This window comes from Desarmillaria tabescens (assembly GCF_030435595.1).
Source record: "Desarmillaria tabescens strain CCBAS 213 chromosome Unknown EV420scaffold_52, whole genome shotgun sequence".
Classification (NCBI taxonomy): domain Eukaryota; kingdom Fungi; phylum Basidiomycota; class Agaricomycetes; order Agaricales; family Physalacriaceae; genus Desarmillaria; species Desarmillaria tabescens.
The window spans coordinates 122533-146224 of NW_026848351.1; the positions used below are offsets into that span (position 1 = coordinate 122533).

General features: G+C 48.4%; 6 protein-coding genes across 6 annotated transcripts; 3 read left to right on the forward strand and 3 right to left on the reverse strand.

Annotated features, from left to right (window-relative positions):
* Nucleotides 1-141: 141 nt before the first annotated feature.
* EV420DRAFT_1277304 (uncharacterized protein) lies at nt 142-4492 on the forward strand (the record flags this gene model as incomplete). Its single annotated transcript, XM_060468022.1, has 16 exons — nt 142-387; nt 441-1382; nt 1431-1622; nt 1679-1798; nt 1854-1889; nt 1946-2160; nt 2212-2475; nt 2524-2669; nt 2722-3128; nt 3158-3499; nt 3557-3635; nt 3684-3979; nt 4034-4148; nt 4201-4238; nt 4297-4312; nt 4362-4492. The coding sequence occupies 16 exons, from the start codon at nt 142-144 to the stop codon at nt 4490-4492; spliced, it is 3585 nt and encodes a 1194-aa protein (XP_060325266.1).
* Nucleotides 4493-4779: 287 nt separating this feature from the next.
* EV420DRAFT_1573444 (WD40 repeat-like protein) lies at nt 4780-6971 on the forward strand. The gene is made up of 7 exons (XM_060474381.1): nt 4780-4996; nt 5050-5355; nt 5378-5773; nt 5824-5950; nt 6001-6377; nt 6432-6553; nt 6613-6971. The coding sequence occupies exons 1-7, from the start codon at nt 4790-4792 to the stop codon at nt 6623-6625; spliced, it is 1548 nt and encodes a 515-aa protein (XP_060325267.1). The 5' UTR covers nt 4780-4789; the 3' UTR covers nt 6626-6971.
* Nucleotides 6949-8175, forward strand: EV420DRAFT_1340135 (uncharacterized protein). The gene is made up of 6 exons (XM_060468919.1): nt 6949-7126; nt 7182-7222; nt 7279-7311; nt 7365-7543; nt 7599-7773; nt 7828-8175. The coding sequence occupies exons 1-6, from the start codon at nt 7024-7026 to the stop codon at nt 8059-8061; spliced, it is 765 nt and encodes a 254-aa protein (XP_060325268.1). The 5' UTR covers nt 6949-7023; the 3' UTR covers nt 8062-8175.
* On the reverse strand, nt 8171-10369 carry EV420DRAFT_1314432 (AGC/NDR protein kinase). Its single transcript, XM_060468632.1, has 7 exons — nt 9918-10369; nt 9557-9870; nt 9252-9509; nt 9104-9202; nt 8927-9052; nt 8647-8876; nt 8171-8595 (listed from the first exon to the last, which is right to left on the reverse strand). Exons 1-7 carry the CDS (start codon nt 10192-10194, stop codon nt 8235-8237), a joined length of 1665 nt encoding a protein of 554 aa, XP_060325269.1. The 5' UTR covers nt 10195-10369; the 3' UTR covers nt 8171-8234.
* A 486-nt stretch (nt 10370-10855) lies between these two features.
* On the reverse strand, nt 10856-11601 carry EV420DRAFT_1484514 (uncharacterized protein; the record flags this gene model as incomplete). Its single annotated transcript, XM_060470088.1, has 3 exons — nt 10856-10933; nt 11071-11130; nt 11347-11601. 3 exons carry the CDS (start codon nt 11599-11601, stop codon nt 10856-10858), a joined length of 393 nt encoding a protein of 130 aa, XP_060325270.1.
* A 1926-nt stretch (nt 11602-13527) lies between these two features.
* On the reverse strand, nt 13528-14546 carry EV420DRAFT_1721464 (uncharacterized protein; the record flags this gene model as incomplete). The annotated part of the gene is made up of 2 exons (XM_060479765.1): nt 14322-14546; nt 13528-14285 (listed from the first exon to the last, which is right to left on the reverse strand). The coding sequence occupies exons 1-2, from the start codon at nt 14521-14523 to the stop codon at nt 13528-13530; spliced, it is 960 nt and encodes a 319-aa protein (XP_060325271.1). The 5' UTR covers nt 14524-14546.
* Between the last annotated feature and the right edge of the window lie 9146 nt (nt 14547-23692).

Sequence of the window (23692 nt, forward strand, 5' to 3'; positions counted from 1 at the left end):
TCCAGCGATTCAGCACCTTCATTTTTCCATAAAAATATCCCCGTGCAGGCTGCCGACATATCCTCTGCATCTCCAATTGCCGAGTTCGTTTATTGTCCGACCTGCAGCACTCGATTTACCGAGCCAGATCTAGTCAAGAAGATGTCGTCGTTTGGAATCAAACTTTCACCCAGTTCACCACTTATTGTTGCCCCGAGTGGTCCTTTGGCCACCGCCGCTGTGGAAAGTGGTCTAAGTGCCGTCGAAGAGCTCAAGCTTCTCAAAGATCAGGTGCAGGATGTCGCTAGAGTTTGCAATGCGGTAGCCAACGGCGATCTTAGTCAGAAGATTACTGTTGAGGTTCGTGGCGCGGTAATGGTCAGTCTCAAGGACGCTATCAACACTATGGTGCGTGCCCTATTTTTCGCATTATCTCCTCTTTTAATACTGTCTATATTTAGGTTGAGAAACTCGGCAAATTCGCGAAAGAAGTAACTCGAGTATCTCAGGAAGTCGGTACAGAAGGAAGACTCGGGGGTCAAGCTGTCGTTCCTGACGTTGAAGGCACTTGGCAAGAACTGACTGATGTCGTCAACAACCTCGCAGCAAATTTGACGAGTCAAGTGCGATCCATAGCTGCGGTCACCAAAGCTGTTGCCGTTGGCGATCTATCCAAGCAAATCGAGGTCGATGCACGAGGGGAGATTCTCGACCTGAAGAATACCGTCAATGGAATGGTCATCCGGTTACGAGCATTAGCCGCTGAGGTTACCCGTGTAACTCTTGAGGTTGGTTCCCAGGGCAAGTTGGGTGGTCAAGCGACTGTGGAAGATGTCGAGGGCGTCTGGTTCGAGCTCGTGAAGAACGTCAATCGAATGTGCTTATCCTTGACGGATCAAGTTCGATCGATTGCTTCCGTAACGACGGCAGTTGCAGAGGGTGATTTGACAAGGAAAGTGGAAATCGAGGTTGAGGGCGAGATGCATCAGTTGAAGGCAACGGTTAATTCCATGGTGGACGATTTGAATGCGTTTGCATCCGAGGTTACTCGTGTCGCTCTGGAAGTTGGTACACAAGGTATCCTCGGGGGTCAGGCGAAGGTCGAAGGTGTCAAGGGTACCTGGGCAGATTTGACTAGGAACGTGAACAAGATGGCGAACAATCTGACCGACCAGGTGCGGTCAATTTCGAAGGTAACCAAAGCTGTGGCGACAGGAAATTTGACTCAGCTTGTCGACGTTGACGCTCAAGGTGAAATGCTGGACCTGAAGATCACTGTCAACAAGATGGTTGAGCAGCTCAGTGTCTTTGCGAGCGAAGTGACGCGTGTTAGTCTGGAGGTTGGGACGGAGGGTGAATTGGGAGGGCAGGCTGTCGTACCCGGAGTTTTCGGAACATGGAAGGTTAGATCACGCAGTAATTATTTGCGACGGCCGCTCATTTCGATTCAGGCTTTAACAGACAACGTGAACCTTATGGCTATGAATCTGACGAACCAAGTGCGGTCTATCGCTCAAGTCACGAAGGCCGTTGCGAACGGCGACTTGTCCAAGCGCGTCGAGATTGATGTGAAAGGGGAATTCCTCGAGCTAAAAGAAACTGTCAATCAGATGACATCGTCTTTGAGTGTCTTCGCTGATGAGGTGCAATTTATGACTTGGACCTGTCTCTGCTCATTCCTTATGATGTTTCTGTTCAGGTAACGAGGGTTGCGCGCGAAGTCGGCACAGAAGGAAGACTGGGTGGCCAGGCTCAGGTGAAGAATGTCGCTGGAACATGGAAGGATTTGACCGATAATGTCAACGTCATGGCTAACAACGTATGTGACACTGTGCATTCTCACTCCTGGGTATTACCGCTCACCAGCCGTCTAGTTGACTAACCAAGTCCGGGTTATTGCAATCGCGACGGTGCGTCCTGTCTATTCACCGGTTCGTATCAAGGCGCTGATATCTCTACCTCTCAGTCCGCTGTGGCGCACGGCGACCTAACGCAAAAGATCGTCGGCGTATCGGTCTCTGGGGAGATGTTGGAGTTGGTCGAGACGATCAACAAGATGATTGACCAGCTTGATATCTTTGCTGTCGAGGTGAAGAAAGTCGCGCGTGAGGTTGGAACCGAAGGAAAGTTAGGTGGTGTAGCAGACGTAGGTAATGTCCAAGGTATCTGGCAGGAGATCACGTAGGTGTTTTTATTGTGCTCACCGGCGCTTGCGTTCTTATCTCCAAGCAGGTTGTCCGTAAATGCCATGGCAGGAAATTTGACCACCCAAGTGCGAGGTTTTGCCCAGATCTCAGCAGCTGCCATGGATGGTGACTTCACTCGTTTCATTACCGTTGAAGCGAGCGGAGAGATGGACTCACTGAAGTCGCATATCAACAGTATGGTCTTCAATTTGAGAGATAGCATCCAGAAGAATACTGCGGCGAGAGAGGCGGCTGAATTGGCAAACAGGAGTAAGAGTGAGTTCTTGGCCAACATGTCTCACGAGATTAGGTGAGTTAACGTGCCTGGTGTCTGTCGTTTAATCTGACACACGCATAGGACGCCGATGAATGGGATCATCGGTATGACGGAGCTCACGCTCGACAGTGATCTGAATAGATCTCAGCGAGAGAGCTTGCTGTTAGTCCATAGTCTAGCGCGGTCGTTACTGTTAATCATCGATGATATTCTGGATATTTCCAAGAGTGAGTCTTGGCGGATAAAGAGTCGACCTAACTCACCTGCCTTTCTACGCAGTCGAAGCTGGCCGGATGACAATGGAAGCTGTCTCGTATTCTCTCCGTCAAACGGTGTTCGGCATTCTTAAGACGCTAGTCGTGCGCGCGAATCAAAACAACCTTGACTTGACCTTCGACATCTCTCCTGATATCCCCGATCAGCTCATTGGCGATTCGTTACGTCTGAGACAAGTCATCACTAATCTGGTGGGCAATGCTATTAAGTTTACGCGGTCCAAACCCACGAAAAAAGGACACATTGGATTCTATGGCCGGCTAGTGGCGTGCGATGACCAGAATGTGACGCTGGAGTTCTGTGTTAGTGACACGGGTATTGGTATACCGAGAGAAAAGTTGAACATCATATTTGATACTTTCTGTCAAGCGGATGGATCAACAACTAGGGCTAGTTCCTTTATATTTTCTGTACGTTCGGCTGATAGTCGTTCTACCAGGAATACGGCGGGACAGGTCTAGGACTATCAATCTCGAAGCGTCTGGTCAATTTGATGCAAGGGAATATGTGGGTCGAGAGTGAGGTAGCAAGGGGAAGCAAGTTTTTCTTTACAATCACCTCACAGATCAGCCATAGCTCCATGGATAATATCTTGTCCAAGATGTCACCGTTCTCGAAGCGAACGATCCTTTATATGGACAGCCTAGGTGATGATACAGGGGTAGCGACGAGCATACGGAATCTAGGTCTAAAGGTTCATGTGGTCCATTCTGTCTCTGAGGTTGCGGATAAAGCAAAATGTCCACACATTGATACTATTGTGGCCGACTCTCTGGCTGTTGTGAGTGTCTACTCCTTTTCTGATCTTCTAGGCATGTCAATACCATTTTCTTCACAGACCGAGAACCTTCGGGAGTACGAGCATCTTCGCTACATACCTGTTGTGTTGCTGGCTCCATATATGCCCCGGCTTAACTGTGAGTATCTTTTCATCCACACGATGATCCCTTCTGAAATTCTTCCAGTGAAGTGGTGCTTGGACAATAGCATCAGCTCTCAGGTCACGACGCCGATAACCCCTCATGACCTTTCAGCTGCGTTAATATCCGCTCTGGAATCGAATACTGTGGTCCCGGTGACTGTACCAAATGATACGACCTTGGATATTCTTCTCGCCGAAGATAACGTTGTGAACCAACAACTAGCCGTGAAGATTTTGGAGAAGTACGGACATAGCGTCGAAATTGCGGAGAATGGTAATAGCGCGGTAGAGGCGTTTAAAAGACGAGTGTTGCAGAACAGGCCATACGATATCATTTTGGTAGGTTTACCCTCCAGTTCCTTGACTGTTTTTCCTGATAATGACGTACTTTAGATGGATGTCTCGATGCCGTTCATGGGTGGTATGGAGGCGACGGAGTTGATTAGGGCGTATGAAATGCACGCCGATTTGCAGCCTATACCAATAATTGCTTTGACTGCTCATGCCAGTACGTATTTTTTAGGCTTTGGTTTCGTTGAGATTCTTATTTGCGATTTCAGTGATTGGTGACAGGGAACGTTGTATGCAAGCGGGCATGGTACGTGTGTTGTTCGCGCGCATAGTGTACTACAGTTACTGACGGGTTTGATCCACAGGACGAACATATTACGAGTAAGTCGAGGTCGATGTAGCGTTTTCTTGTTGACTTATCATCGTTCAGAACCTCTTCGTCGGGGTGATTTGCTGAACATTATCAACAAACTCACAGCTGAAAGGGCTGCCTCACGACTTGGAGGGAAGCATTGGCGTGTGCGTCCCGCACGGTGGATGGATCCAGATGGAGGATACTAATGGGAGGTATTTTTGGTTTTTGGGTTTCGGGTTTCTGCTGCTCTCGTTTTCTGTTTGCGCATCGTGTACCATTAGACATGTTATACTCACTATCTCACGACATATACTTAGCCGCCATGGACGTCTCATATATATACTTACGCAGTGTGCCTCTAGCTAGTTTTATATGCTTTCTCTTCTACTGGGTTTGGGTATGTGCTGTATCAATGGAATATCTTGTTACTTTTTGAGTCACTAATTTGTGCGACCGCATTTGGAAAGGGTCGCATGCCGGTACCGCCGGCCAAAAAAATTATCATGGCTACTCTGTTACCACCTCCTAAGCGCGTCAAGTTGTATCATGGCGTCCCCGAGCCAGCGCCAGAACCACCAAAACCGCCTCTCAACATTCTCGTTCAGTTCGTATCGGATGATGACGGCCGACCTCTCGCACCAGCTGTGAACTTGCCTGCTAATGTATCAAGAGAAGGATTAGAGGCTCTGGTGAATAAGCTAAATACACAGGTGCGTTTCGTGGAGTATTTATTCACAGACTTGGAAACTGACTGAATATGTAGGATGAAGATCCCGTTCCTTTTTTATTCCATGTTACACTACCAAACGACGAAGATGCTCCTGCCACTGCACCAACTCGGATCGTGATATCCAAGTCAATAGAGGCAGATGTTATCGACCACCCGTCAAATTCGTTCACCGAAGAAGACGTGATTGTTGTACGATGTTCGCCTCAGAGCGTATTCCGTGTACGACCAGCGACCAGATGTTCATCGTCTCTTGGAGGACACACTTCGCCCATTCTTTGCGCTTCATTTTCACCGACCGGAAACTTCCTCGCTACCGGTTCTGGAGACACGAACTGCTCGGTTGTGGGACTTGAATACGGAGACACCGTCTCATGTACTTTCGGGCCACAAAGGCTGGGTTCTTTGTGTGGAATGGGAGGCGATGGAGAGGAAGCTTGCAACTGGCGGTCATGATGGTCATGTTCGCCTATGGGACCCGAAAACTGGGAAGCCGATTGGAGATGCGCTTAAAGGACACACGAAATGGGTCACTTCACTTTCTTGGGAACCCATACATCTCAATGCGGCCGCTCCCCGATTGGCCTCGTCGTCCAAGGATGGAACAGTCCGTGTTTGGTCTACTGTAACAAGAAGAGTAGAGTACACCCTTGGTGGTCATACAGCGTCGGTCAATGTTGTGAAGTGGGGCGGTGTTGGCAAGGGTGTTTTATATACTGCGTCAAGCGATCGTACGGTTCGTGTCTGGGATGCGACGACGGTAAGTTTGGTCCTTTTTGATCGTACTCGTCGCTCACATTTTCTTTGAAGGGCCGACCACTTCATACCCTCAAAGATCATGCTCATTGGGTCACGACATTAGCTTTGAATACGGACTTTGTGTTGCGCACGGGGCCATTTGATCATACAGGCAAGAAACCCCAGTCAGACGAAGAAGGTAAGCCTTAGCTCTATTGCTTCTTTCCGTAATACTGAGACGTACTTCAGCGCAACAGCTTGCCTTGAAGAGATATACGACCCTACTCGCCACCACGCCGGAAGTGCTCATTTCTGGCTCAGACGATCACACACTTTTCTTGTGGTCTCTCTTCCCTTCATCATCACCTGCATCTGAGCCTTCTTCAGGCAAATTGAAGCCTGTGGCTCGACTGACGGGACACCAGCGACAGATAAGTCATGTTGCGTTCTCTCCAGACGGTCGGTGGGCTGCTTCAGCGGCATGGGATAACAGTGTGCGTGTTTGGGAAGGCCGGACAGGAAAATATGTTGCTACTCTGCGAGGACATATTGGTGCAGTGTATCGAGTGACATGGAGTGCGGATAGCAGGCTGTTGGTTAGCGCGAGTAAAGATAGTACTCTTAAAGTGAGTCTGTTCGTCGAATTTTCATTGCTTTAGGCTGACAATCTTTGTGCATAGATATGGGATCTCAAAACGTATAAAATCAAGACTGACCTCCCGGGACATACTGATGAGGTCTATTGCGTCGATTTTGTGGCTGATAAAATTGTTAGCGGAGGGAGGGACCGACTTGTCAAAATGTAAGAACTTTGTTGTGCTTCTACCCTGTCAAATTTCTTACTATTTTTCTGGGTTGAAGATGGAAGAATTAATTTTAATCTTTCAAGCCTGTCGTCAAAGCCTCAAGCTCTAGAGTCACTAGACTTACATATCAAAATCTATACTGCATCTGTAATTGGCGCATTTGAATACAGCAGTTCATAGCCTTAGCTCTTATAGACCGAGCCTTCCCCTGGATTAACCCTTACCCGTCGTGTATACTGTCTCATTTTGAAACATGTTCTTTCGTTCAACGTGGTTCAGGACAAGTTCAGGAGGAATTGCACACGCAATATTACCGGCCGTTTTCGGTTAATCTATAAAAGGCCGTACCTTGGCGCGGTGATGGCGTGGGAAAAATCAAGATCCATTTTCAAGCAAGTTTTGACCTAGACGGGCCTCCTTTTCTCTTCATCTTCCGACTATCATCATCTGCAAAACATTTCCGGTAATGCAGGCTACCATCGCGTTCCCAGTCGTTGACAAAGAGAACATAAGCAACGTCGCCAGCAAGAAGAACCCGCGAAAGCGCACCATCACGACTGTCGATGGAGGTACGGTGGCAGTATTATTCTTGGTGGGAGACGCGACTAACGCGCCGTTTTATAGAGACTATCGATCTTACAAAGGAATTTGAGGCGAGCTCGTTGGTGAGTTGAGTTCTTGACGCGTCGACATGGATTTAATATGATGTTATCGGTAATAGGTGGTCGAGGCGATGAAGCAAAGGATTTTTCAGGTGAGTACGACGTGCAATTGTATTTTACGACTGCTGAATACGCGCCATTCTAGCTAGAGGATGAGTTGGAGGCAAAGAGAAGTGCACAAGTGCAAGGGCCTCCTGCAAAACGCACCAGGACGAGCACTATCCTCGCTGAACCCCAGTCCGTCGCAAGTGGCAGCGTGAAGGCAGGTGCGAGCAAAGCCGACGAGAAGAAACGCAAGATGCAGCTCAAAAAGATATTTGACAGGTCAGTTGCCGTCACTTTCAGCCAGCTGGTCATTAGTGTTCTGATATCCCTGAAGGATCAAGAAGGACTGCAAATCCGACACCGTCAAGTTCCAAGGAACATCCAAGACGATCAAGTGCGACGAAGTCTTCGAACAGGCCGAGTTTGACGGTCTATTCGGAGGTAAGGGCGTCTTGATACAGCCCACACCCCAGAATAAGCCAAAGAGCGCGGTTACGATTATTCGTTTCGTGAGTTTTGGTTTTCCTGCTAATAGTCTATGTATATGTACTGACTGCGCCTAGACTACCAAGGCACAAATCGCGGAGTTGTTCGGTGACGAACTGAAAGCGCTGAAAGGGAATCGGTGGACACGAGGTGGGGGTCCTTCATTTGCGAAATCGGTCAAGCTGGGAGCATGCGATGTCGAGATCGGCTCAGCGGAGCTGAATTACTCACGGAACAATATGAAGTGTAGCCTCAAATTTGAGGTATATGAAGTTGGCGGGGGACGCGGTGATGATATGTTTTTGTGGTGATATACTCGCCCTTCCAAGTCCACTGTTTTACCATGCTCTATCTTATTCAGTTATTATTTCGTGACTATGCACCATTACGTTTACCTGTGCAATTTGATTATGGATAAAAGTTCCAAACCAGATGCTATTAACAGACGATGTACACGCAATTACTTCTCATTCAGGGTATCTACTCAGAAAATAGTCGCCAAGGCACCATCGTCATACTTTCCACCTCCCAGACCACCCATTTTCCCACCGGCCCCAGGCCCATTCTTTCCAAAAGTAAACCCAACCCATACTCCCCTCCCGAATCCTTCATCTTTCTCCTTCACTTGATCGACGTTCCTCTGCTTCTCGCGGACCTCAGCATACTTCGCCATGTCTTCCAAAGAGGTGAAATCGTCGTAGTAGCCAGTATCGATCTCAGAGTCAAGAGCAGGTACAAATGGGGCAGTGACAGAACGCAGGTCATCCCATTTGATACCATCGAAGAAGGGGTGAGCGGAAACTTGCGGCAGGGTGGCGTATCGGACGCTTGCGTGAGAGAGTAATCTTCGCATCATCAGGGCGAGGTTGTTTATAGGATCTCACTGATGAACATACCTAGTTACCGCATCCCAAGCCGTGTCCGTCAAGTTGAACACCAGGTCCTCAGGCTTGTCATACTCGGGCCTTCGAAGGACTTTTGTCCAGTTCTTGAGATTTGTCCATGTTTCTTCAGGGTTGCTGCCGCTAAAGGGGGGGAAACCGGCGAGGAATTCGAACAGTATGCAGCCTAGCGACCAGTAGTCAACAGAGAATGTGTAGGGTTTGCCGCGTAAAACCTCAGGAGCCTGCAGGGAATGTCAATGCGAAGGATAACACCTGCTAGTCGAGGACAAACCATGTAATCGGGCGATCCAACTATGGAGTCAGCATAACGAGGGTCCTCATTACGGATAGAGCGATAAATAGAGCGGCGTTCTAGAGTTGATCTATGGATGATTTCGTTATCTTTGACTTTGTCGAGCTATAATAGTATTATAGATGGTGTCCGCATAGGACTAATCGGTAAACTCGCCTTAGCTTTGAGAGACTCAATTCGTCGGGGGTTCAGTGCGCCGGTGGCCAATCCAAAGTCTGTCAGTTTGACATGTCCTGTGCCATCGACGAGGAAGTTCTGTTTGTACGTTAGTATGCCAGTTCCGTTTCTCGATGTGCTATCATACCTCGGGTTTTAGGTCTCTATGAATATACCCAAGTTTATGGAGCTCGTTGACGCCGGCGAACATCTCGCTGATGTAAAATCGCGCGTGTTCTTCTTTGAGGACGCCTGAGTTGTTGAGAAGAGTACGAAAGTCGCCTCCAGGGACGTACTCCATGGCGAGATAGACATATTGGGGGTCTTGGAAGGCGTAGAGGAGCTTGACGAGCCAAGGCGTCTTGGTTGCGGTCAAGATATCGCGTTCAACGAGAACATGACGGATCTGGAAGATGTAAGCCTCATATCGCCAGCGAGTGGCGACGAACGCACCTCATCCATCTTGAACAACGTCTTCTTTTTCATCTTTTTCAGAGCACAGACCTCCCCTGTCTCCTGCTTCCTGGCGAGAAACACCTCTCCATATCCACCTTGGCCCACCTGGGCGATGATATGGAATTGGTCGACGCGGAGCTTGGTACGCCGCCTGCGGAGAAGGACGCGTTCACGCCCACAGTAGCTCTTGAACTCTTTGGAATACTCGGAGGGCTTGAGATCGCGGGCCTTGGTGTCCTCGTCGAACTTGACTCGCCGTTCTTTGCGGGCAGCAAGGTACCCTAGCGTCTGGAAGTAATAATCGAGGAAATCTGGACAACATGAGGATTATCTCGGATGAGATCGACAGAATACCTACATAACTGGGCGACGGTGGCCTTGCGTTTGACCTCTGCCGTATCGAGCAGCTCCCTCTCCCACAACTGAAGTCCGGGCTGCTTGATGGTCGAGGTTCCTTTTGCGGTTTGCATGTTGATGTCATTTGAAAAAGTCAGCCCTTTCGCCGTGTTCATATGGATATCAAACCCTGATATGGGTAACCCCTTGGCGGTATCCATATGGATGTCGTGGTCACGGTAGTATGAGAAACCGTCCGTACGTTCGGAAGGCAAACCGGAGATGTCTTTCGCCGCCATGGAATGGAAGAGAGGGCAAACTAGTGTTGAGCGGCGTATTAGGCTAGCCGATTGGTAGCAAACGCGACGCGAACCCCCGAGCACGTGGATTTGCTCAATTGAGGTGACCGTATTTAAGTTTTTGAAAATAACGAGTAGCGCCGGCAAGCGGCAAAGCCGGCTACCTTACACGTGGTCACACTTTCCGTTTTCAGTTTTTGCAAGGCAATATTTGCCCTTGAATGAATGAATGAATCTTGTTTAAAGTACCTGAGACCCTGTCAGGGTCTATGCATACAATCTTGTGGCTACATTGCACTAGTGGGTGTTGTAAACTATGTTGTGGTCTGTATTCTAAGGGAGTGTTCATTGAGCTTGGATGTGTGAGTTACGAGTCTGAGTTTACAAGGATTCATTCTTTTGTGCTACATTTTGAACCTGGACCCTGCATTTTAAGTTTTACCTTAGAATTCAATAGTGACGAACAATGCACCTTTAATGGTAACAACTTAGCAGCTGGACTTCACTCAGTATTTCAATCCTTGATCTGATTACTCATCTCTCCTACCGTACCAGCATTATGCACCAATCAGCTGGGATTGGTATACAAACTCAGAGGTATGTTCCATTGATCTCAATACTTATTGGTCTATTTTAGATGCTTCTTCCTTATCTGACAGCCTCAAGAGCCCCATTTCACCCTCCACCCTGCACATAAGCCCTCATGTGAGGCAGCACTGCATGCGATGCCCACAAAACACTATGGCAGTAAATCTCATTGACTAGGATGATGTCTATGACCTTTCCTGCTATCTGTTACTCCCAAAACTGGTGCCAACTCCTACCTAGCACCTCCTGCATTGACATTAAGGACATCGAGGCCAATCACCTACACACTGTGAATCTGCACCAGCCAACAACCACGAATGCAGTCATGTATCCAACATTGGGTGCCATCTAGAAGTATGGAGAGGGAACGAACATACAGCATCTGGGACAATGAAAACAACAACAAATAGGACAACAACGACAGTGGTGAGAATGGTGGGGATGGTCCAAGGATGATGGAGGGGTAAGGAAGAGGTTAGGGCATGGACACTGTGGAAGGAGGATGTGCTGGGGAAGGTGCAGGAGTGCAGAAGGGTATAAGGGGGAGAGCAGGAGAAGACTGACCTCCCAACATCTGACAAAGACAGCAATGGCAACATCCATCTGAACGTTGATGCTGCTCTCCAGTATGTGACGGATGACACCAAGATGACAGCAATGTGAGCACCAATGGCCATGCCACTGCCACCCCTGCCTGATACCAACATTGCTCCCTACTGCCTGCCCCAGGTCCCAAATACTCCCCATCTCCATGCATTCCCCATTTTCAACATGGGGGATCATGGCTATCAGGCCCATTATCCTCTCCAATATTGTCATCACCAGTGATAATGATGACAACCCTACCCTCACTCCCGCCGCATCCCACACCCTCCATTGACTGTATGACCACTGTCGGACCCCCCACCTCTGTTTTACATACTGGAAAATCTGATGGTGGCCACTATTTCCCCTTGCAATCTCCCTGTGATGCTCTATGGCACTGCCAATCCCTACCTTGCACTCTCCCTCATCCCTAGCCTATGCCACTGCTGCCAATATAGGGCCTGGAATATATACAAAACAGAGTAGCACAGTGCTACCCACTGCATGCTCATCATGTTGACAACATCTCCACCTCAATACTGAAATTTCCCTCTGCCTACTCTATCTCATTCTAACATCAGGCTGCACCATGCCACTCAGCTCACCTACACATCTCAAACTCTTGCATGTCCCAATGAGGCTGTGGAATCAATGTACGAGTATGGCTGTTGACGAGTGTGATTTTCTCTAACATGATAAGATGGAATGTATGCATCCTTTTATCATTCTTCCTCAAATACAGCTGACATGAATTTGCATTGCATACATCAGGGAATATAGGACCTCATCATCTCCACCAATCATTTGCAAAAACTGGTACATTTTCTGGTGGTATCAATATCTTTTTGAATACTCATATCAATCACCGTGCCAGATGAGGGTCAGCCTTATATGCTGATGATGTTGTATGTATACAGCATCGTCTTCATTGTTATTCTCTGACAGGTAGTAGACTTCAATGTATATGATTATTCCATGAAATGTATACTAATATATAATCTACATTACACAGTCTATACTTGTGTAAGAATAGCTCACCATGCTCAGGATTTTGCTAAGCTGAATATAAATATATCTGTAAGCAGTTTGTGAAACTTCGGACTCATACCTGCTGTGCTTGCAGCGGCCCACTTCAGCTAAGTTGTCTAATGTGCTAAGTACGGTTATTCTAGTTCTATGGAGTTGGTATCAGTAATTACAGTTCAGAATCAGGGGAGAGTTGGTCATGCCATGAATGACCAGTTTGGGCTCAGAATAAGGGAGAGGGATCACATGTTTTGAGGATGAGGGTTTGCAGGTGTCCACAAGGACTTCATGATAGCTATACATTCAGATAAGGGTTCTGTTAGTTCAGTTTATGGGGGTATCTTTTGACCACTTTCCTCCGCAGCAGAGGTGAGAGGAATGTCTGCAAATGGTTTCTCCCCCTCGCATGCCCGAGAGAGGCACAAGGTTCCTGCCAAGGAGCATGCATCTTGAGCTACCTTCTATGGGGGAGGATGATCTTCATGGATTTTGAAGTATTTAGGAAGGTGTCTTGTGGAGTTGATGAAGCTGATAGTTGTGTGAATATGTTTGGATTTAGTGTTTATGAGATGATGAAGTTGTAGGTTAGGCAATTTTCATGTGTCAGGCAGAGCACTTGCTGTTTATTTGTGTAGCTGGCAGCAGAATAGGAGGAAGTGAGAGACAGTTTCAAGGAACATTGCAGTAGTCACAGTTCTTCAATGCTGCTGCTTTGATATGGTGTAGATAGCTGTTGAGGGAGATATGGCCAGTAGCATAGCTGAGTTAGAAGGCTGGCCTTGGGTCAGGATAATGTGCTGTATAGCCATTGTACTTTGGCTGAGGGTGGGGCATTGTTGAAGCATCTTGTGAATTTCCCTTTTGCTGAGGTCTTCCATTGGTTTGCTCACATATTGCTTGGTTGCCTTTGTATACAAAGTGATTGCTGCAGTCTTATTTCATGATAAAGGGTGCGATAGAATAGAGGGGTTAGCTAGTGGCATAGAGGAACCTTGGGCAGCCTCTTTTGCACCAACATCTGCATTCTCATTACCTTCACTCCTGACAGTGTCCTGAGACCCATTGGATGTGGATACAAAGGGTTTGACAGACAGTTTGAAGCTTGCAGACCTGGTCATGGAACTCCTCTACAAGTTATTTTCCCAACTTTGTGTTTCCAGACTGAAGCACCAGGATGGCAGCCTGTGAGTCTAGGAGTATTGTTGCCTTAGTGAGGTGAGATGTACTCTTGATAATGTCAATTGCAAGGAGAGTGCCTACTAGCTCCACTTCAAAGACAGTATGATGAGTTTCAGGACCCAGATGAAGACAGTGTAGTACTTCCCCATTTGGAGCAGATTCTAATGGTTGCATCCATGCAGCCATCCCAATCTTTGCTTTGAAGCCAGATCTATCAGAGTAGATGTAGTGGTCACCTTTGAGAAACTTTGCCACATCTTGCTCTGCTGACTTCTTGAAGTCAGCCATACTGAACTTGAGAGCAGTGGATCGTATCATGTCAGCTCTGCCAGCAGAAATAGTCTTCCAAACTTTGTGGAGATCTTCAAATGCTGCCATGAGGTAGTGGATCAGCGACCAATGGAAGCATGAGACTTGTTTGCAGTGTGTTACCACCTTTTGGAGGGAGTGAGAGGGTGAGAGAGTGCACAGTCTGACTGCAAATTTGTAAGCTGCAAGGTTCATGCAAAGGTGTGTGGGAAGGACATTGATGTGATAGCCTAAGGTCTCCATGGACATCAACCTTAGACCACTGGCCATAACCTTGCATGCTAAGCACTGAGGTTTGCTCATCTTCCTTGCCATTCCTACTGCTCCTTGGCATCTCTCCTCGTCCTCATGTATCAGGTTGTACCAGACTGGCAATGCATACTCCATTCTTGAAACCATTAGGCCTATGAACAGTCATCAGATAAACTTGTGAGGTATACCAGATGTTGTGTTGGTGAGCTGTGTTAGGGCTGATGCTGCTGTCACTCCTTTTCCAATGGTATACTCCATGTGCTCCTTGAAGTTGAGCTTCTTGTTGATGTGTACTCCAAGGTATTTAGTGCTATCTTTTGGTTTGATGAGTGTTTTGGCTACTTTCAGTGGAGAATGCTGGTTCTCAAAAGGAGTCAGAATGGCATGCATGATGTACTAGCTGGTACTTAGTGACATCAAATTTTGAGGCTGAGTCAGCTGCCCTATTCCAGTCCTTCCTCTGCAAGTTGCTTGAGTTTCTCTATGTTCTCTGCAATGCTGTTTGAAACCACAACAAAGGCCATGTTATCAATGAAGCTGAGAGTCTTGTTCCTTTGAACCTTTGATCTGTGTACCAACACCTAGGAGGCCTGAGCTGTATATTAGGTACAGGATGACTGAGAGGGGAGAGCCTTGTGGGACTCCCATTAGAACTTGAAAGGGATCAGAGGACATAGTCATCAAACTACAACATGTTGTCCAGTGCTCCTTCAGGAAGGATGCCATCCATTCAATTGTGCTCTCATCTAACCCCTATCTCCTTCATCCTTTCCAACAGCTGTTTGTGAGCCACATTTGGAAAAGCCTGTGAGACATCTAGATAGAGCATGCTTGCCACTTGCTTGACTCACCAGGCATCCTTCACAGCCTGAGCTACAAGTAGAAGGGGGTTAGTTGTGCAGCACCTACTGTGACTGCCATAATGGTGGTCAGGAAGCTTTTCCCAGTGCTCCAGCATCTCCATCATCCATATTGCCATGACAGACTCCATCATCTTACCCAGTGTTTCCTCCAGGGTTATCAGGCAATATGTTTTGGGAACTATGTAGTTGTCTTTCTCTGGTTTGCATAGAATGATGGTTTTGAAGTTCTTAAAGTAGTGAGGAAAGTGCTTGAGTCACAGAGATGCTGTGAGGATTCCAAGGATGAGGTCCATGAATAGGGCAGGTGCTGCTTGGATAGCTGCATTCAATATCCCTGAAGATCCAGGTGCTGAGTAAGGCTTCATGTTCTTGATCACATCTAATACCATTGTTCTCATGATCTTTGATGGTGGCAGTTGTGTAGTACTGGGTTCACTGTGGTGTTGGATGAGGTTAGGGCTTTCTGGAAAGAACAAAAGGGCAAGGAGCTCACCTTTAGCTCCAGGGTTTACTTGAACCTGCCCTCTGAAGTTTGTTAATGCAGAGATTTTGGTGGGACCAGCTTGCTCCCCCAAATCTGTTGCATACTTGGCTGCTTTCCAGATATCTCTATCTAGCATATTGGTCAGCCAAGTGCACCAGTGTTCCTGCTTCAGCCTCTTGATTTCTCATTGGTATTTCTTCTTAATGGCAATCATCTCTTCCTACTATTCACATGTCCGAAGCTTCATCCACTGTCATTGAGCCTTGTGGTACCTTTCTGGAGTGCTGTGAGGTCCTTTGTCTACCATTGCTTGGAGTATGGCAAGGGCTTGGAGATTGGCACTAGCTCTCACAGGATTGTCTCTGTCTCTGTAACCAGTCTCTCAGCCACGTCATCCAGTTTCTCTAGTGTTGTGACTGCAGCCTACTTACATGTGGAATTTTGCAATCTAGTGTGTTTTACATGCACACTGAGATATAGTGAGCAAGCAGACTAAAACAACATGTTGACACTAATGTTACATGGTACAATGATGCAGAATATAACTTATAGCATAAGAAGTGATGGGATTCTAAACAGGACTTAGTCATAGCACTGTACCTGTATTACGGTTTTACCCCTATTTTCCTTATCTTATCTTATCCTTATCTCTTGGAACCCTGGACCTACCTATCTTATCTCCTGGACCCATGATATTCCACCGGCACACTCTTTACCTGGTTACCCGGCTGCCGTCACCCCAGTTCACGCTGCTGCCTCCCAGATGACCAGTGACCCACATGTGCCATCACGCTTCTCTTGATGGCATCATGCTTCTTAGTAGTTGGACGAGAGTCGACCGCCAGTCGAGGGTGGTCTACGGGATGCAGCCTATTCAGACGGAGTCCCATGCAGATGCAGGTGATATGCGCTCTTTACTCTCATTCGTCGGGAGTACACTTCTTTTAGTGTCCTCACTCCTCATTCATTGAACGATGCACTTCTCACTGCACACGCCCTTGTAGACACTATTCTTAGTATGAGTCTAACATGTATTTAAGCTAGCCTATGCTGTGGCCTTAGACCCCAGCTTTGGCTAAGGTTATATACTCCTAACTCTTACAAGCTCCTTGCTTTCGCTATAAGTGACGCCTAACTTCTCGCAATCTACCAATGCCTCTCTAACACTGAATCACCAAATGTGAGTGACAGGATAGAGACCAGCCTTGGCGAAGGTTCGAGTTAGTGCTTAACAATTAGCTGAAGCTTGCCCTTACTACCCTTACCGTTGTCAAACAGTAACTGTACTGCTTCAAGACAGTCACTGTTATACTTCCCAAGAGAAAGAGACCTTCAGCCCATTATTTAAAACGGCACCCACCGTCCCCTGAGATCATAAACATTCGTTGTGGTACAACGAACTTTATGCCGCTCACCCCCTCAGACCGCACCGCCATTATCTTTGGAAGTACCTTCAGTATCTTGACACTAGTAACTGCAGTCGCAGTTCTTCATATCCTCCGACCAACCCGCCGCCACAGAGCACCGACCCCTGGAAGAGGGAGAGTACATGGGCTCAATGGCTCATCAACAGGAACCTCACGAACAACAAGTACCATCCGGCTCCGGTCTCTCACACCACAGCCAGGGAGGCAGCAAGACGCACTTCGATACCCCTTACCCGACAGAGAAGAGCAACCCCCCATGCTCGAGCTTCAGGGAGAGGATCACCGAGATGGTGAAGGCAAAGAATCCCTTCGGGAAGAAGACCTCAGACGACTCGGCATCCCTCCAGACGATGGAGACGACCGAGTCGATCCAAGGTTTACTGTCGATGATGGAGGTTTCCTCCCTCCCCGAGGGCTATGGCTCTGGATCTGGAGATGTGAAGACGCCCTGGAGATCTGGGATGAGTACTGCCGATACTTCTGGGGCGTATGGCAGTGGAATGATGACTGGGATGCAGGATATACAATATTCTCCAGATACCAAGTCATCGGTTTCCCACCCGATCACGACAACAAGTCAGATCCCTGGACCAGAGCAGGGATGGTCATCAAACAATGGCTCCAGGAGGATGAGCCCCCTCCCAGTAGAAGCCCCTCCAATGACCCACCCGAGTTCATCCAGGGCTCAAGCACAGGAGTTCACGGACCGACAAATATATGATTTAACATGGCAGCAAATGTTAGAATGGACCAGCAGACGACTATGGTACAATGTAAATTGGACCATGTCTGACCAAGGACAAGCATATAATGCTGCAGAACTAGGTTCCGCACTAGAGGACAAGATACTGCATACCGAAACGTGGTATCATGCCGCTATTGATTGGAACAAGATACATCCCGACCAACCTGTAGCACCAGGGAGGCGCTACGGAGAGGAATCATTCCCTGACCTGAGACTCGTAGGTCTGGAAAACCTCATTCCAGACATCACTTGGGCACCTTCCAGCGCCTTAGGACTGGAAGCAGCAGGAGGGGGCACCTTCCATGCCCGTAGCATGGCCGGAGAAGCCTCCCAGTCGGCGCCGACAGGAAAAGCAGGTGGACCAGCACCCACAGCTCCTGGCGGAGGTGGTGGTGGTCCAGGAGGACCAGGAGGGGGCAGTGGAGGAGGACCTCCACTGATACCACCTTGACCTCCAGCACAACCACCATCACCACGTAGCGATCAAAATCTCCGATTGCTACCATGACCTACCAATCCCCCTCTACTGCCCGACCCGCCAAATGGGTGGGTCATCCCTGATGGACAACCTAACCCCTGGGGAAACATAAAGCTGACGTTGATAGAGGTCCCCGACAAATTCTATGGGAAGGCCAGCGACCTAGACCGCTTCTTCAGTCACTGTGAATACTACTTCGAGGTCTTTTCCCAATACTTCACGCTTAACAAAGCATATGGGTATGGCCTGAGTCAAGTAGTCTTCGCAGGCCACTGACTGGGTGGAGAAGCGATGACCTGGTGGGTCCATCAGCAACGACACTACAAGGACCCACACAGTGGAAGACATCGCCTTCCCTCTTGGGAGACCTTCCAGGAAAACGTCCGAACACGTTTCTGAGAGGTAGCAGAGGTTCAAATCAAACGGATGCAATGGAAAAAACTGCAACAGACACAGTTTAAAATAGCCGTCGAATTCTTTGAAAGATTCGAACAGCTGGCCATAGAAGCAGAACGCTTCGACAACGACGCGGAAATGGAGGAAGTCGTCGCCCTCACAATCCGACCCAGGGTCAAGGAGATCATTATGGGTGGAGACAATATGCGGCCTACCACCTACTGGGAGTGGAGGTGCAGGGTCCTACAAATGGATGAGAACTACCGAGTTCATCTCGTGCAAGGCGGGAAGTATCCCAGCGGGACCGCTGGTTCCAAGCCCGGAACAGTGGGGGGCTCTTCGAGTGGCTCGAAGGGCAGGAGGGACGCCACTGGATTCACCTATGGTGGTGAAGGCGAACCTATGGACATTGATCGTCTCAAAAGAGAAAAGCGATGTTTCTGGTGCGGACACACCGGACATCAGGGGTGGGACAATAAGTGCCCACCTGACAAGTCGAAGTGGCTAAAGTTCCCCAAGAAAAAGCCATCGACTTTTGCAACCCATCTCCAAGCCGTTCTAGCAGAAATAAAGGAAGAAGACCTCACTAGCTCAACAGAGATTGAGGAGATAAAAGAGATGCCGGCGTAGGACTCTGTGATTCTACTTCGTCAGCTGGGGGTTATCATGGTGTGTCTTATGACCAGAATATTTGTACTTATGCTGTATCTGTAGATACTTGTAACAATATATCGCATTCATCTTGCACTATGAAGGAATCGCAAAACAAGAATGGTGTATCAGGGGATTACCACTGCCCATCGGGCAATGAACCCCAAGGGTCGGGCACGAAAGAGTTGGACCCGACAAGCAGCTCGAGGCCGTACCAGTGCAGGACGGATCTCGATCAGTTGATTGAGGATCCAGAAGCAACTCTTGATCGTTCGATCAAGAACCCAGAATGAGTTCTCGATCAATGGATCAAGAGTCCAGGCATGACCAGGAATGAAGCCCAGGATCGACGGAGCTCCTCGCGCCTGTCCCCTCTGCCTGATGCTTGCATAAAAGCAGGAGGGGGACCCTCGAACTTGCCCTTCAACAGCGTACACGGGATTGCCACTGCTTTAACTAGCAATGAACCCCATCAGCCAAGTCCTAGTGCTGACGGTACCTGCTGTGTCCAAGCCACTGCAAATACCCCTTTGGGGCACACATACGACGCAGAGGAGCCTACCGGTTCGACAGGCAACCAAGGGTGGAACCTTGGGGGTGTGACATCATTGTTCCCTGCAGGTGACGTCTGCCATACGGGAGGTCAAGACGAGGACTATGTAGTCCAACTCCCAGGAAAGTCGCATATAGCGGCAGTGGATCCAGACGACGGTGAACCGGCATCTTCTCTGCGCATCAAGATCCCCCGACGACAGACCACTTCAGTGATGGTGAGGTCAAGGAATCCAGGCGAGCCTAGGGATGAGGCCGAGGGCTGTCGGAGCCCAGCGGACCCAATGGCAGACTGTTGTAAAGCCTCTGAAGATAACCTGGCACCACACGTGGAACCAAGTAGAAAGGATAACCCAGGAGCGGCCACCTCTATCACAGAGGACACCGGCCGAAAAAGCTCAATCGCCCACAAGGAACAAGTGGGTCGAACAGGGGAGAGAGACTCCCCATTTCAGGTACATCTCCCCTTTAAGGATTGCGCTAACGGCAAGAGCAATCCTAGTTATTTAAAGAGTTTATGGAACTCTCCAAAATCCAGTGAAGCCCCAACTAACCCGAGTGGGTGTCCGCACCGAGGTGAAAAGGAACTGACCGGTTGCACGGTCATAGGAGCAGGGCCTTTGCGGCCTATGGACTGCGATGACGAGAGGAAGGCCCCAATACTGCCAGTGTCGGTGGAGTACTCTCAGGGCTCCCAATGGCTGAAGCCCTTCGGAGCCGCCTAGACTCGGTGAGCTATGCGACTCGCCAAGACCCCAGGAGAGAAGATATCACTTCTCAAACAGTGGGTCCACCCCCGACGACAGACAGAGGTGGATGAGCCGCTAGTCACCAACTTGGAGCACCAAATCGGAGAGTCCTATTTGGACGAATATCGAAAGCTGGAACATATGGACCAGCTTACCAAACCACCCCAGTACGTCCGCAGAGCAAAAGGGCAAAATATCACGATCACCCTACAATTGGAGACCTTCGATACTATAGCCCATCACTCTGCGAAGGCCCTGATTGACAGTGGCTGTACTGGAAGCACTATCGACTGACAGTGGACCTGTGATCATGGTATTACCATGCATAAAGCGGCTCACCCCACTCTGGTCTACAACGCAGATGGTACCCGCAACAAAGGAGGCAACATCACCGAATTCGCTGAAGTCCGACTCAAAATCGGAGACCACAGCGAACGCATTGAACTAGCAGTCGTTGACCTCAGAACAATGCCTATATTCCTAGGACACGACTGGCTGCAAAGGCATAACCCACTCATCGACTGGAATACGGGTTCGGTCACCCTAGCATGCTGCAATTGCCACAAGATACCATTCCATCTCCCAGACGAGGATCCAGAACAACAGTGGGGAACTGAAGTCAAGGATGGGGACACCATCCTCATTATAGACTTTGAAGAAGCCTTTCATATGCGAGTGGTGGGGCATAAAGCCAATGACTTAGCAGCCAAGGCCAACAAGGGAAAGAAGATAAAATCGTTCAAGGAAATCGTCCCCGAACATTATCGAGACTTCATCGATGTCTTTGCTAAGGAAAACTTTGATGAACTTCCCCCTCGCAAACCTTGGGATCACGCCATTGAGCTAGTCCCCAATGCCAATGCCAGCCTAGACTGCAAGATATATCTGCTGAATCCAAAGGAACAGGAGGAATTGGATAAATTCCTCGATGAAAACCTAACTACCGGCCAAATTCGACCCTCCAAATCCCCAATGGCGTCCCCCTTCTTCTTTGTCAAGAAGAAGGATGGGAAACTGCGGCCAGTACAAGACTACCGCAAACTTAATGAAATAACCATCAAAAACCGCTATCCTTTACTGCTTATCTCTGACCTTATGGATAAGCTAAAGGATGCGAGGTATTTCACTAAGTTAGACGTCCGTTGGGGATACAATAATGTTCGAATCAAAAAAGGGGACGAGTTCAAAGCCGCATTCCGCACTAACTGAGGGCTCTATGAGCCCATGGTTATGTTCTTTGGATTAACCAATTCACCGGCCACATTCCAGTGGATGATGAATGATATCTTCAAAGATCTCATTGCTCAAGGAAAGGTCACCATTTATTTGGATGACATCCTCATCTTCACCAAGGATAAGGTGGAACACCAAAGAATTGTGTGGGAAGTCCTAAAAATTCTGTGAAAGAACAAACTGTTCCTGAAGGCAGAAAAATGCGAATTTGAGGTACTCGAGACCGAGTACCTTGGAGTCATCATCAGCGAGGGATCCATTAGAATGGACCCAGTTAAAATTGCTGGTATCATGGACTGGCCGGCACCCTCCAAGAAGCAGGAACTGCAATCGTTCCTGGGATTCACCAATTTCTACCGGCGATTTATCTGGCATTATAGTGCAATCGTCAAACCAATGATGAAACTCACAGGAAAAAACCCTTGGACATGGGGAAAGAAACAACAAGAAGCGTTTGAGGAACTCAAATGCCAATTCGCAACAGGAGTCATTTTGGCGATGCCAAACGACTACAACAAGTTTCGCCTGGAGGCAGACTCCAGCGAAGGGGCAATTGGGGCCGTCCTGTCACAGGAACAGGAAGGAAAATGGCGCCCGATTGCATTCCTGTCAAAATCCCTTTCCGCAACGGAACGGAATTACGAGATTTACGACAAGGAATTACTAGCAATAATGATCGCCTTAGAAGAGTGGCGACATTATCTTATGGGTGCCCGTCAAGATTTTGAAATCTGGACGGATCACTCAAATCTGCAATACTTCCGCAAACCACAGAAACTCAACCGCAGACAAGCACGGTGGGTTACTGAACTAGCGGAATACCACTTCACGCTCAACCACAAGCCAGGAGCAGCCAACCGGAAGGCTGACCTCTTGAGTCAGCGAGCTGACCACGACCAGGGCAAGAAGGACAACAATGATATTGTCCTTCTGAAGCCAGAATTCTTCCGCGCCTTGATAATGCCAACAGAGGAAGAAATTCACGGCAAAATTTGGAGAGCGACAAGCGATCACCAATGGTGGGACCAAGGGATCGCCTCAAGCCTCAACCATGAGAAGGGGGTCATCGAAAGGGACCACCTTCTATTTTACGATGGACGTATCTACGTCCCCCATGACCACACCCTACGGGGAGAACTTATCTCCCATCACCATGATCATGTCTCTGCAGGACATCTGGGCATCGAAAAAACCAGAGAATTAGTCTTAAGAGACTACTGGTGGCCCAAAATGCGAAGGGACGTGGAAACTTACATGCGAGGATGCAAGGCATGTCAGAGGATGAAGACTGATATGCAGCGGAAAGCAGCTCCGCTACATCCCAACGCTGTACCATCCCAACCCTGGGAACACATCTCAGTCGACATGATCACTGGATTTCCAGAATCCAAGGGCTACGACGCAGTACTAGTCGTCGTAGACTGATTCTCGAAATACATCGTGCTAATTCCATGCACGAAGGAACTCTCGTCAAGTGGGTGGGCCAAAATCCTACGTGACGAAATTATTTGTCAATTTGGAGTCACCCCCTCCAAAGTCATTTTGGATTGAGGCTCACAATTTGTCTCGAAGTTCATCACCGAGCTATACGCGATGATGAATATTCAAGGAAATCCATCGACAGTCTATCACCCTCAGACGGATGGACAAACAGAGTGGGTTAACCAAGAACTCGAAAAATACCTTCGAGTCTTTGTTAACCACAAACAGGACGACTGGAGTGAATGGCTACAGTGGGCAGCATTCGCTCACAACAACCGCCAACATTCTGCAATGGGCTTTTCTCCCATCAAAGTAGTCTATGGACGAGATGGGGAAATTCGCCCAACCGTGGTGAGGCAGTCGGAAACACCATCAGTAACTGACTTCATTGAAAGCCTCCAGAGAGTATGCAAGCAAGCGGAAGACTCTCTGAATAAAGCCGTCGAAGTTATGAGAAAGGCCTATGACAAACACACTCGCCCTGCGCAGGAGTACCAAC

What these genes read in the sequence shown, in the direction of transcription:
- EV420DRAFT_1340135 (XM_060468919.1), top strand. Translation starts at nt 7,024, where the DNA reads ATGCAGGCTACCATCGCGTTCCCAGTCGTTGACAAAGAGAACATAAGC. An exon ending in CATCACGACTGTCGATGGAG is followed by an intron (nt 7,127 to 7,181) that starts GTACGGTGGCAG and finishes GCCGTTTTATAG; the next exon opens with AGACTATCGATCTTACAAAG. An exon ending in TGAAGCAAAGGATTTTTCAG is followed by an intron (nt 7,312 to 7,364) that starts GTGAGTACGACG and finishes GCGCCATTCTAG; the next exon opens with CTAGAGGATGAGTTGGAGGC.
- EV420DRAFT_1314432 (XM_060468632.1), bottom strand. Translation starts at nt 10,194, where the DNA reads ATGGCGGCGAAAGACATCTCCGGTTTGCCTTCCGAACGTACGGACGGT. An exon ending in TTGAGTCTCTCAAAGCTAAG is followed by an intron (nt 9,053 to 9,103) that starts GCGAGTTTACCG and finishes ATACTATTATAG; the next exon opens with CTCGACAAAGTCAAAGATAA. An exon ending in GCTTGGGATGCGGTAACTAG is followed by an intron (nt 8,596 to 8,646) that starts GTATGTTCATCA and finishes GATGATGCGAAG; the next exon opens with ATTACTCTCTCACGCAAGCG.
- EV420DRAFT_1573444 (XM_060474381.1), top strand. Translation starts at nt 4,790, where the DNA reads ATGGCTACTCTGTTACCACCTCCTAAGCGCGTCAAGTTGTATCATGGC. An exon ending in TGAATAAGCTAAATACACAG is followed by an intron (nt 4,997 to 5,049) that starts GTGCGTTTCGTG and finishes CTGAATATGTAG; the next exon opens with GATGAAGATCCCGTTCCTTT. An exon ending in ACCCCAGTCAGACGAAGAAG is followed by an intron (nt 5,951 to 6,000) that starts GTAAGCCTTAGC and finishes GACGTACTTCAG; the next exon opens with CGCAACAGCTTGCCTTGAAG.